Genomic DNA, 13,420 nt, shown 5'->3' on the forward strand with positions numbered 1-13,420 from the left:
AACTCTGGGCGGTGCGGTGGGTTCGATCTTGCCTTGTGGGGCGTCTTCGAGGTGACCTTGGTGCAGATCGCGTTGTGGAGTCGTCGGGCCTCGACGGCTGCTTGGTGCCATGGTGATGTAGATTGTTGCAGTGGTGGCTAGGTGTGGAGGTGTTGGTTGTTTTTTTTACGGTGGTGTTGCTGGGGCGAGGCGATGCAGCTTCATCTTCTAGGTGTTGCGGCAATGGCGGCAGAGTGAACTAACATGGATGGTCCACCCCATTTCGGTGGGCAGGGATGTAGGTGAGACGATTTGGATGAATGTCCTACTCGTCTTTGGTCGATGCCATCGACGACAACAACTGTGGGTGTCGTTTCCCTTTCTTGGAGGCGACGATGTGGTGTGTCGGCATCTTGCTCTCTCTCACTTGTTTGGTTATCTCTACGCAAAAGTCTAGATTCTGATTCACATCAGCGATGGCGATGTCCTTGACATCTTTCCTCTGTTGGGAGGGAGGTCTTTGTTTGCGTTCCTTTGGTGTACGCCGCGGTTCTGCATTGTTCGTCAAGGACACTATGTACGATGTCACGGGTAAGTCGAGTACGGCGACTTTCTTGAGGTCGCCCTAGTTTGCCACCCACCTGCCAACTCTTTTTAGCAATCAAGAGTGGTTGGTGCATTGGCAAAGAGATTTTGCTTCGAGTTGTTGCTCTTTGGAGGTGACTAACTTCGGTCGGGACGCATCCTTGTTGGCCAGTGTAGGACATGCCCTTATGCGTTGGAGTTGTATTGTGTGCGTTCGAGTTGGAGTGTTGTTCGCTACTCATCGGCATGTGGTGGGAGCTTGCCTATATTCTTGAGTTTTACCCTCTGCCTTCTAGAAAGTTAAGACACGATTTGGGGTGCTCACTAAATAAATTAAAAAGAAAAATATCTTGTCTTCAGTATTTGATCATTCAAGCATATTTCCACAGTTGGCACCACCACATGCACAAAAATAATAACTAGAATTCCATGTCAAACAAAGTGAAGGTGACAACAATCGAGACGAGTGTCTGCAGCTTCTTTGTTCTAATTCTTAATTATGCAAAACCATCAGAACACCATAATAATATACTCCCTCTGATCGGCGGAGTAATAAATCTACAAAGTATCACCTTAAAATACTTGCTAGGCAAGTGGAACTGGGATAACGAGATGAGTATAGCACTACTGGAGTTGCCTTCCATAAAAGTGCAACGGAGCATCATCATCGAATAGGGGATGGTACCAATATGGCTTAGGCACCGGCCACCTGTCGTCCAAATTCTTTTCAGTGCAAATTCATGTTAAAACAAATACTAAATGAAATTGCAGTGCGAAACAGCACAAATACCTGTTTTTCTTAACTGCCGCGTCACCCATTATGTCAGTGGCATGGTCCATTCCTCTTCATCATAGAAAGAGAATATTAATGTAAGCACGCCGAATGGATATATATCTAGACAACAAGAACCCGAGATGGATATAAATGAGACGACAAAACAGGGAAAGATGTACCTTTGAGATGGGAGATCAATCCCGCTTAAAACTTCCACGATGATTGCCCTCGGCAGGTAAGGAGTTACATCAGTTTCACCATAGAAGTTCATGCCAGCAAACAATCCATTAACAATATTAACAAGGGGCCCTCCAATCCCAACCTGGTACAAGAAACAGAATGGAGAAGTTGTAATGGCTTGGGTAGATTACCATAACTAGGTAAATGTATCAGTAGATTACAGGGAAAACACGCATAGATTCTGTTGCACCTATCTATATCGGTTACCATTTAAAAGGGGTGAGGGGAGATATTCACCAGTGTACCTTCTTGATTTTACAAGTAGACAGCTTAAGGTCTTCGCAAGGAAGTTTCTCATCCGCAAACTTCTTGACCGCTTTACCGATTGTCCCCATCAATAATCCATCCTGAGCCTCCCGCCCTATAGCTACTACTATTGGTGGCCTTTTCGCCGTGCTGAAAATATATTCTGGACGAATACCATATAGAGGCTTCTTTAGACTGATGACAGCAATGTTATAATCTGAATGGTACAGTTCCAGTGTCCCATCAACGACCTGTTTCGGTGGGAGAAGTACTTTAATCTGAAACGGTAGATAAAGTCAACTCAATTAGCCATCATCTCACTCCAGATAACAAGGAAAGTAACTAGGAGCAGCAACCTTCAGTTTCTCATCAATCTTGTCTTCATCAACCCGACTTCTAACCAAACTGGCCGAAGTAAGGATAACAGGCTTACCATTTTTATGCCACTTTATAAGTAGGCCTGTACATGAAAAAGATCTCCCATCTCCTACACACAAATAACTTTGGCCATTCTTCAGTGGAAACAGATAATAGAATAAATAAATGATCAACATATGACTATAAAATCACCATCATATGAAGAGAGTGAGACAACACGCCGGCCAATATTTGTAACAACTTTTTTTGGAAGTTTAGCCCAGACCTGCTCCCCAGAGCTACGATGATCAAGATTGCAATCGTAGTCCTTATAACCATATAATTGACCAAATTCCTCTTCAAATGTATTAAACAATCTCCCACCGCCTGGTTATGGAAACAAGAAGGGAAGTTATATCACTGCAATAGCTAGAAAAAAGCTATAGAAGATATAAGTCGCCAATATAGAAAGCAATGACTTACCTTCGAGCACAAGTGGTGGTGGCTGAGGATATCCACATGATTTTAAATAGTTCACATCTGCCATAAATCCTGAAGCAATAAAATGATCAATATGAGTACTCAAGAGATGTGTACAATAAAATCGAGAGATGTGCATATTTCAAGCCCCAACTCTTACCCTAGTCTAATCTACAACCCTCAACAATAGTACCGTGTAAGAATCAACCCCGACTATTAAAACCGGCCAGCATTCAACCTCCCCTCCCCTCCCCACATCCTGCCTTTGACCCAATTGACCGGTTTTGACCCATTGACCATCCAGTCAGCAAAAAAATCAAAAATTCCAGAAAAAAATATCTAGAAAATTTAAAAGATTAAAATAACTGTAATATCAAAAAAATCTAGAAAATTTAAAAACTGTAAAATCATTTTTTTAAATAACTTTTTCCCATGATGCTCTGCCCAATTTTTTGAAAAATGTTGTAAAAAATTCCAAAAAAATTGAAAAAAAATGTAGAGTCAAGAAAACAATACTAAGCATTCTGGGAAAGTTGATTTTTTTATATTATAGATTTTTTTATAAATATTTCATTTTCTAGATTTTTTTTCATTTCACAGATTTGTTTCCTGGAAAAAAAATTGCTGATGTGGCTTGCTGACTGGATGGTCAACAAAGTCAAAACCAGGGTGTGGGGAGGGGAGGGTTGAATCTTGGCCGGTTTTAAGAGTTCGGAGTTGATTCTTAGACGGTATTACAGTAGAGGGCTGTAGATTAGACTAGGGCAAGAGCTGGAGGTTGAAATATGCACTTCTCTTTAACATCAACATATCATTCTCTGCATATCATCAACAGATAGCATTTTAGAAGATTGATTCATACCTGATGGGACTATGCTGTAAACACCATCAGGCAAGGTATATTCACGGAAGTTCGTAGAGTTTGGGCTGCAATAGAACAATGTTGAGTTTTCACGAAATAAATAGATGCACAGAAGTGCCAGTCCAACAGCAAAACAGCAAAAACCAACACGTGAGCCAAATCGTAGAGAAGGAAACTAGGTATGAAAGAAGACATGGAAATCAGGCTTATCAATACTAAACAGAAGTCAAGAGGATAGAGCAGATACATAGGTCAAAAATATGAGCCACATTGTCCATGTTTTAGTTTGAACAAATGACTCTCTCTTCCTCATTTGAAAGAATATTTACCAACTTCAACACTAAGACAATATTCTTCTCCTATCTTTTGTTTGTAATCAAAAGCTCTGCTGCCACAGCAAGGTAAATCCGCTCCCAGTTCTATGAGGCACATATATACTCCCTCCGTTCCAAATTACTCGTCGTGGTTTTAGTTCAAATTTGAACTAAAACCACGACGAGTAATTTGGAACGGAGGGAGTATGTGTTACCCACCCATGGATCCATAAATCAATGGATGGATGTGGCAGACAAGCTAAGTGCAACACATTTTTTTCCGAGAAATGTGCAACACATTTACAATGTCGGTCTATCAAATTATTAGATAAATAGTAGGTAAGATTAGAGGTGCTGTACATTTGTATCTATTTTTTGTTATTTTAGATTTATGAACTCCCAAAGCCCTACTGGCTTTTTCTATGACCTCTTGAAGCACCAAAATGTAGGCAGCAGTGTATGTAGTATCAACAGGGAGCTGTTTTTCGTATTACCACTTCGTTATTGAGATCTAATTAATTGGTCATGGGTTTTTTCACTTGTATTTTTTCAAGTGTTTGAGGGTTGACAAGTGATTCCATTATTCAGTTGCCAGGTTTTAGTTGACAACTTAGATAAGAATGAATAATGTTAATTTGTGAGGATATGCTTATTCGTGGACAATTATTTATGAAGAGTACTCCCCTAATTTTCTGTCATGTTGTGATCACTCGTATGGTTGTAGGGCAAATACAAAATAGTTAATATTTTGCTAAGTGTGAGGTCTATTTCTTACGATAGTTGCATATAATATGTTATCTTATTCAACTCTTTATATGATATTTGTGAGAACGCTTAAAATCCCTTCAATGCTTGTATCAAAATATGGTTCGCCTTACAAGGGAGGAACTAGAACAGGAGGTGTGTTTTGAACAAAACAAATATAGATACGCAAATTGGGGATGATGTAGCTCATAATCATAAGTACTAGAAGCAAAGGAGACATACGTGAGCTTCTCCAAATATTCCAAGTGTACGCGAAGCGCCACACGTGGTAGGAACCAGGTAGTTTCCTTATCGATGTCAACCTCAATGCTCAATCCCACAACGTCCCCGGCTAGATTAATAACTGGCCCTCCAAGTCCAGCCTAGAGCCAAAAAGAATAAAGCAGTAAGGATCGCAAAGGAAAAATGACTTTGGTGCCCAAAGTTAGAATGACAAAATAAATGGAGTTGGAATTACGGCGCAATAATTTTGTTCCACATTTTTTCATCATGCCAAAAAAGTAGGAAATAGCAAACAGCTTACCTCTGTGATAGGACAAGGGAAAGGGATCAGAGCATCTGTAGCTTGCTGCTGTGATAGGATATCAATAGGCTTCCTGGCAGTGCTCATCAAAGTGCCCGAGCTAAAGGCTCGCCCAACAGCTACTAGATCATGCTGCCAATCTATATGAGAGTGCAGATCTACAGGAAGTACTTTTGCGAAGCGGAAGGACGTGACAATCGCAATATGACTATCATATAGCCCCAAGAACCCATCGAAACTTGCTTTGTTGGGAAGGCGCACATTAATCTGTATTGAAAAGGGTAGTGGATCAGCCCAAACGATCACATTTACCTTGAAAAACAAAGGCAAAAACTGAGAACACGGCGATTAGCAGCACCAACCCTCAAATTATCCGCTCTGTTTCTGTTTTTTTCAAATTCTGAAACCAAACGTTTTGAAGTCACAAATCTTGACACAACTGGAAACGTAGTTCCCTTGTGTTGTAAAGCTAAGCCCGAGCATGCAAATAACATCTTATCTCCTGTATAAAATCGTCATTTAGATCATGAACTAGTGATGATTAAATACAAATTAGAAAAATGGGAAGCAGAAAGACGCATAATTACCATCATATAAAGCAAGCGAGACAACCTTGGAAGTCAATGAATCATCAGAAACTGCATCTGTATAGCCAAATGGCTTCTCTACAAAACTCCGGCTTGGAACAGGTGGATCAGGACATCCAAATCGTTCCAAATAATCTTCATTGCACTTGTCCATGGTCTTGTTGACTAATTAAAGAACATGGTAAACCACGACCAGAGCTCTCTATAATAGTAAAGCAATATATGCAAGAGAAGGAAGAACCAACAAACATGAAATCACTGACTCACGTTGCACCATTCGTTCTATATTGCGTCTTTGGCGAGGAGTAACAGTTGAAAGCACATAGTCCATCTTGCTCTTCTCTGTCGGCCTGAAGCAAAATATAATTGGCCAGAAATGCTTAGTAGAGAATCGTATCCCTGGTAAATATTAGAGGCCCAAAGCGACATTAAAAAGGCCAATTGAAAAATAGGCCCTACGCATGGAAAAAAAATTATATAAACAAGTTTTTTTATCACATCATTAATATAACTTTTTGTCCCTTGCAAGAATTTCATCTTTGCTAAAAGATACATATGAGAACTCATAAGTACTAAAATACTCCCTCCTTTCACCAATATAAGATGTTTCGAAAATTTCAATATGAATTGCATGCGGACTGAAATGAGTGAACATACATACTAAAACACGTCTATATACATCTGATTCATAAAAAAGTTAGAACATCTTATAATTCCGAAAGGAGGGAGTAACTTTTTGATAAAACGCCTCATCCTTCTAACTTTCCTTGATATAAAAACATGGAATATCTTAGTATGCAATGGTCCCTAAAATATCATTTCCTAGTGCAATTGCAGCCAATGCATTGAGTAAGGGCTTGTTTGAGGAAATCTCCAAAGAGAGTGAGGTTAGAGCTGTTGGGTTAACTGATTTCCAAAAGAAAATTCTCATTTTTGTTCATAATCTGTATAATAAATTTTCAATTATTACTAATACTAGTTACCAGTATCGAAGACAAAATTAAGGGCCTTTCCCCAGCGTCAGTTGGAAACCAAAACAGAAGTACTCCCTCCATTTTTATTTAGTCCGCATATTAGCTTTGGTCAAAGTCAAGCTTTATAAACTTTGACCAAGTTTATAAACAAAAATATTAAATTATACAATAACAAATCAATACTATTAGATTTATTATTAAATGTACTTTCACATCATATAGATTTGTTACTGTAAATGTTTATATTTTTTTTCTATAAACTTGGTCAAACTTTACGAAGTTTGACTTCAGTCAACTCTAATATGCAGAGTAAATAAAAACGGAGGGAGTACTATCTGCATGTGTTTGTGGAATTACTTGCAGCCAGTTCCTAGCACTACTGGTTATGATGGAAAGGTAGTGGGAGAGAGTCGAGAAGTAGGTGAGATCTCAAAAGGAGAGGAAGAAGAAAATATTTCGAGTGGCAGAGATCAATCAAATACTCGACTCGAACTGATCCATGCACAACTACCACTAAATATTACTTCCTCCGTCTCATGTTATAAGAGCGTTTTTTACACTAGTGTAGTGTAAAAAACGCTCTTATATTATGGGACGGAGGGAATAGCAAGTTAAAATAGATGCTTACAGCTGAAATAATGGTTCCCCGTCAGGAGTAACAGTTGAAAGCAATGAGCCACGACTGGCTTCTTGGACCCTCTTTCTCTTCTTTCGCTCTATAATGCGTGTTCCGCGAGGAGTAGCACTTGAAACCAATGGGCCACGACTGGATTCTTGGTTCCTCTTCCTCTTCTCCCGCTCTATAATGCGTATTTCGCTAGGAGTAGCACTTGAAACCAATGAGCCACGACTGAATTCTTGATCCCTCTTCCTCTTCTCTCGCTCTATAATGCGTGTTTCGCGAGGCGTAGCCCTTGAAACCAATGAGTCGCGACTGGCTTCATGGCCCCTCTTCCTCTTCTCTTTCTGCATCTTTGCAGTCCTGGAGAAAATAATAATAAATGGATAGAAATGTTTAGTAGAGCGCCATATTCCTAGTAAGATACTGGAGGCCCAAAGCAAAATTTAAAAGTAGGTGCTATGCGTAGAAAAAGAAACACTTCTAGAAACAAGCTTTTTTCATACATCATTAATATAATTTTTTGCCCCTTCTAAGAATTAGATCTTTGCTAAAACGAATATACGAGAACTTGATCATAAGTATGAATCCAACTTTTTGATAAAATGTCTCATACTTGATATAAAAACTTCAAATATCTTGGCATGCAATGTTCTCCAAAATATATTTTTCTAGTGCTATTGCAGCCAATGCATATCCAGTCTTTCTTGTGAAGACAGATTGGACTTCAACAAGTTCTCCTTGTGATGCCATAGTCACTACTCACAGGAATAACCAACTTGCTTGCATGTGGTTACATAAGGGGTACAATCTAATCGGTTCAGGAAATTGAGAAGGTCGGCTATTAGGATTTTCGCTGCGGCTGGAGAGAGGAAACGTATAAAGAAAAGGAGGGAGAGGGGCTTGTTTCAGAAAATCTCCGGAGGAGGTGAGAGAGTTGTTGGGTTAACTGATTTCTGAATGAAAGTTCCCCCTTTTGTTTAATTACAAAAATTGTGTCGTAAGTACTCCCTCCGTTCCATAATTCTTGTCGTGGTATTAGTTCAAATTTGAACTATTAAACTAAAACCACGACAAGAATTATGGAACGGAGGGAGTAGTATGGAACACCAAATTGGGAATCAATAAAATGCAGTGTCTTATGTCAAAATAAAAAGGAGGTCGAATTACTGGCGGTCACTACTGGTTAGCGAGAAAGGGTCTACGAGAAGTAGACGAGATCTAAAAGAAGATGAAGAGGATATATTTGGAGTCACAGAGATCGATGAAATACTGTACTAGCAACTGAGGAAATAGACGCTTACAGCCGCGTAATTTGGTTCCACGCGCCGATCCACAACGGGGACGGGATGCGCCGGCCGGGGGTGGATCTTCTGTGAAGAGCTGGCGGCGAGATGAAGCAGCCGAGTAGGAGACGATGGATTTGAGGAAAGAATTAGGCTTGAGGGGAATCACGGACTTGCTGTGGCTTCTTATTCCCGTTTGTGAATGTGAACTTTCCATATCTGAACCTGAACTTTCCACATCTGAACCTGAACTTTCAACAACTGCCGACTTACAACACCTAGGACAGATTAGATCTCTCTTTTCTTTGGCGGGGACAGATTACGGCCGGCAGTCATGGGCAAGCTGCGTGACGCTGATTTGCTTGGTCTATCCACTGCAAAACTCAGAGGCCGCCGTAGTTGCTACAGCCGGATGGCGCCTTATCCTTTCCTCATCTTTCTAAAATGGACTCTCTTCTTGCGGTTAGGCATTTGCAAAACCAACTTAGACTTTAATTCAAACGCTTGGCAACATAATTCTCATGCAATCTACTACAACAATTATAATCATGCACAACCCCGTTTCAAAACCATAGCAGCGAATGTGTAATTAGGTTAAAATAGACATCTTAATTCCTACATGAAATTTATATTAGTATTACCTCCGACCAGGCAAATCTAAGACAAGTAATTTAGGACGGAGGGAGTATAAATTAGCCAAGAGATCACATGGCATCTTCAAACACAAGAATTACAACATATCCACATTAATCCAGAAACAAAGTACAACAATATCAATGCATATCAGCTAGGAAGTTCTTCATGCGGCCCCAGGCAACAAGAAACCAAGTTATCATGCCGTGACAATCACTCACTCACAAAAGCCATTCATGTCAAAAGTGGCAGGGAGACACCTTGTCTTTGTTCCCTCTGATAAACTACAGGTAAATTATGGACAAGCGCTCTGTTTATCTGTTGCAAAGTGATACATATTGGCCCTGATTTGCTAATGGCACAGACAGTGTAACACCAGATGAAACCAAATTCTTCTCACGCTTCGTCAGGAGCTTCGTGCTCTCTCGCTCTGCGGATGTTCTTACAACAGGGAAGCTCGGCTGGATCAATGGCGCCTGTGCCGATGATCTTTGTCTCCAGACGAGTAGTAGCCGGCACGGTCTGGAGAGGCAACAAACAAGACAGATGAGAAACATGATTTTTTTAGTGGGGGACACTATGGGGTTGCTGAAGTGAGGCTTGCAGAGCAAATGTACATACCGCGTGACGAACGGTGCCTTGATTTCTCCTTGTCCGAGTATCCTGCATTGGAGGGGGATAATGCAATATGAGTACAACGCATTACATCTCAAACAGTGTAGTCCCAACAGAAATGTTCATGATAGTACCTGAACTTTTGTCTCTCGAACGGTGTCTCTTGGCTCTATCACGCTCCCTCTCGTGATCAGAATCTCTACCCCTAATATCACGGTCACGGCCTCTTGATCTACTTCTTTCTCTTTCCTCTGCACGGTCGACATTAGGCTCTGACCTGTCACTCTTCGAATTCGCTGCCTGGTCTCCTTTTCCATTTAGCTCAGCAGGCAACAGCTTATCCTTGGTATCACTGTTTTCCTTCACTTTCTCTCGTCCTGCCTTGGCCAGTGAATTCTTCTCCTGGCTAGAACTCGAAGGTACAGGAGTACCCCTATCACTAGCAACGGCACTTGCTGGACTCTCCTGTATAGAAGTGCAAATGAATCCAGTAATCATTACCTTACCTTAGAAAATAACTTCAAAAGAAACAACATAATTTGTAGTGATGCTCCTTACCTTAGACGCGTGTGTATCCAAGGCCCTTCTAACACTGAAGGAATCATTATCTTTATACACTGGTATATATTGTGCCTTTGGGAGGCTGTAGAGGTGAGCAAGAACCCTGCAAACTTCCTGAATTGCTGCCTCATCGGCATCAAAGACTGTCCACCAAGGAGGCTCTTCTGGGAGGGGAACCCGGTGCCTCCTAGCTGCAGCATACACAACTCCGCATGCTACTACTTCACTCTTAAACCGTACACAAAGAGTTGTCCGCAAGCTGATATAACAAACAAAGACTTGTTAGTAAGAGTGGATAACTAAGTACAAATGAAACGGCAGATGCAAACATCCCTCAAAAGAAGAAAAGGCAGATGAACAATGAAACTTGATATCAAGTAAAATGCAAGGTTTAATGAGCAAGCATTATACCAAGAAAACAGGAAAGCATCTAATGAACTACTCCCTCCGTAAACTAATATAAGACGTTTTAGATCACTATAATTTCATCTCCCTTAAAGAAAGATTTAGCAAGTACATTCCCTACGAACAAGTGCACGTGCACCTGGGGCCCAGACCAGGCTGCAGCAGTACCACATCACAGCTTGTAGCAGGAGCATCGATTAACATATTAGGATAAATAATTTGCAGATCAGACACGCAACATGAATATAGATAATCCATGATCGAACATAGTACCTATCATTGGCAAGGTTCCACGCTTCTTGTGTCAGCTCAGGGGCTTCGAGTGTTGCAAGGTAGTTCGAAATGAACTTGTGCGGGTGTTCAACGTGGCAAATAAACCCCATCTCCTTCAGCAGATGTCGTTCAGTCCTTATCAGATCATGCCTCAGCTCTGTATATTTCTGCAACAAAGATGAGAGTAGCAGCTTTCAATTAACTATCCTCCAACAACAACAACATATGATACAGCAGCAATAATGCAAAAACTAAGATGAGAGTAGCAGCTTTCAATTAACTATCCTCCAACAACAACAACATATGATTCAGCAGATGTCATTATGTTAATCTTATTGGCAAGTTGGAGGAAAATAACTTGTTGTTGCATAGAGATACCATTCTAAGTTTCAAGTTTTTTTCTGCCACAAATATTAAGAAATCTGAAGGTACAAAAGTTTCCAGGAAAATAGGATATGGGGACTAAAGTTCTGGTTACTTGAACAAAACATACCGTTGAAAATACATCCAAGAATTCTATTGGTAGGTTTTCTCTCCTGCATTCCATTCTATGGAAGACAAATATAATATGCTTTGATCTTCTTGGACTCTCCTCCAACTTCCCAGCCAACCAAACACAACTAGCAGCAACTCTCTGCAAGAAGAAGAAAATCGAAGAGGCTCATTAGCTCAGCTCGTAAAAGTCCGAGAATGGTTAGGCTGTAGTAAACTGGAGACAATCCTATTTACCTTAGCGCTAAATCGTGCAAATGATTTCTTGCAGTAAAACCGATGGAACAGTACTTGTGCTGTGGCCATCACTGCTTGAGGTCTTTGCTGAGTGAAGGAATCGACAACACACATAATCAAATGTAGAAGAACAAAACACAATAGTGCAATAATTATGTCTGTTTAATCATAACTCGTCAATAAGATTAACAAACTGATATATGTGAAGTTTTGCGATATAATTCACTGTGCTATCTTCAAATAGGTTATTATGAAAACAAAGTTTTTACTTTAGTGTATTATCAACTACTCCCTCCGTTCCTAAATATAAGTCTTTGTAGAGATTCCACTATAGACTACATTCGGATGTATGTAAATGCATTTTAGAGTATAGATTCATTCATTTTGCTCCGTATGTAGTCTATAGTGAAATCTATACAAAGACTTATATTTAGGAACGGAGGGAGTATGATGGAGCCACGTCTTTACTGCTTTCGTAGCCAAATCACATTGCAGATGACATCAACTCTCTATGCTATCCGATCTATTGTAATTAATTGTTAATCCACTGAAGTAATAAAAAAACCTTGTTTTCGCGCTAACCTATTTGAAGGTCTCAAAATGAGCTGTGTTTCATCTATGCAACCCTAAGCGAATCCCCCTAATGCACGCAAAACTTGCATTTGAATGTGCTCGATTTCCCATGGAAGTTTACCACCAAACCCTAGAAAACTTATGAACTTGCAAAATTCGGGAACAAAGGGAGGCGGGGGGGAGAGGGGGTGCAAAAGGATACAGCCTGAGGAGGATGCCGCTCTCCTGGATGAGGTCGCAGCCGTAGACGCGGAGGGTCGTCTCGGCGGCCTCGTCGATCCCATCCTTCCGCGACGGCGAGTCGCGCAGCTGCTCGTCCGTCAGGTAGAACGTGTCGATCGCCGTGTAAATCATGTCCCCCCCTGCGCACGGCGTCCAATCGGGGCAGGAACCGCCCGGCCGGGGCGGCGCGCCGTGGCGGCTGGGGGTGGGGAGAGGCGCGGAGTGGTGGCCGGCTGCTGAGGGGAGGGGAGGCGAGGTGAGTCGGCGACGGAGGAGGGGGCAGGTGGTGGCGGCGTTGCAGGGGGGCAGGGAGGAGGCTGGAGGCTGGAGGAGCTCGGGGAGGGAAGGAGGCGACGGCGTGCGAGCGGGGGGTTGGCGGCGGCGGCGTCGCGCGATAGGGAGAAGCGGGGTGGAATCCTCGCCCCTGGAGGAAAGGGGATGGGATCGGCTGGGATGGCAATTTTGCGGTAATTTTGCTGAATTGCCAGGGATACTTCGGGCTTGCTGAATTGCCTTCACGCAGTCACACTACACGTCGGTCGGTTGAGTAAAAAAATTGAGACCACTCAAAAAAAATTGACAGCCTTAACTTTTTCGAAACTTCAACGCACAAAAATACGGAATAAAAATATTTTTTAAAAATGGCCATTTTTCATGATGTCTGCCTGAAGCATCACGTTGAACACGAGACAACTACCTCTACCTAAGTGGTCGTGTTATCTAGCACAGCACCCTAGCCCGAGGTGTCATAGAAAAGGGTCTTTCTTAGGATATTTTGAGATCCGGTTCGCTTTGCCTTGAAGTTTTAGGAATAGGT

At 41.5% G+C, this 13,420-nt stretch overlaps 1 protein-coding gene across 2 annotated transcripts; it reads right to left on the bottom strand.

Moving 5' to 3' along the window:
- Positions 1-1,173: 1,173 nt before the first annotated feature.
- Positions 1,174-13,072, bottom strand: LOC109784748 (cyclin-L1-1). Of its 2 annotated transcripts, XM_073502410.1 has the most exons (22): positions 12,584-13,072; positions 11,809-11,890; positions 11,573-11,713; positions 11,080-11,246; positions 10,399-10,660; positions 10,118-10,305; positions 9,847-9,888; positions 9,672-9,747; positions 9,234-9,307; positions 7,316-7,669; positions 5,981-6,063; positions 5,714-5,878; positions 5,489-5,628; positions 5,127-5,438; positions 4,826-4,965; positions 3,525-3,589; positions 2,666-2,734; positions 2,469-2,569; positions 1,825-2,103; positions 1,519-1,661; positions 1,355-1,408; positions 1,174-1,273 (listed from the first exon to the last, which is right to left on the bottom strand). In XM_073502410.1, the coding sequence occupies exons 1-22, from the start codon at positions 12,733-12,735 to the stop codon at positions 1,189-1,191; spliced, it is 3,174 nt and encodes a 1,057-aa protein (XP_073358511.1). In that variant the 5' UTR covers positions 12,736-13,072; the 3' UTR covers positions 1,174-1,188. The 2 variants fall into 2 exon arrangements, with proteins under 2 accessions (XP_073358511.1, XP_020198935.1); XM_020343346.4 differs by lacking the exons at positions 1,174-1,273; positions 1,355-1,408; positions 1,519-1,661; ... (9 more) ...; positions 7,316-7,669; positions 9,234-9,307 and having other exon boundaries at positions 9,309-9,747; positions 9,975-10,305; positions 12,584-13,049.
- Between the last annotated feature and the right edge of the window lie 348 nt (positions 13,073-13,420).

Source organism: Aegilops tauschii, chromosome 6 (assembly GCF_002575655.3).
Source record: "Aegilops tauschii subsp. strangulata cultivar AL8/78 chromosome 6, Aet v6.0, whole genome shotgun sequence".
Classification (NCBI taxonomy): Eukaryota; Viridiplantae; Streptophyta; class Magnoliopsida; order Poales; family Poaceae; genus Aegilops; species Aegilops tauschii.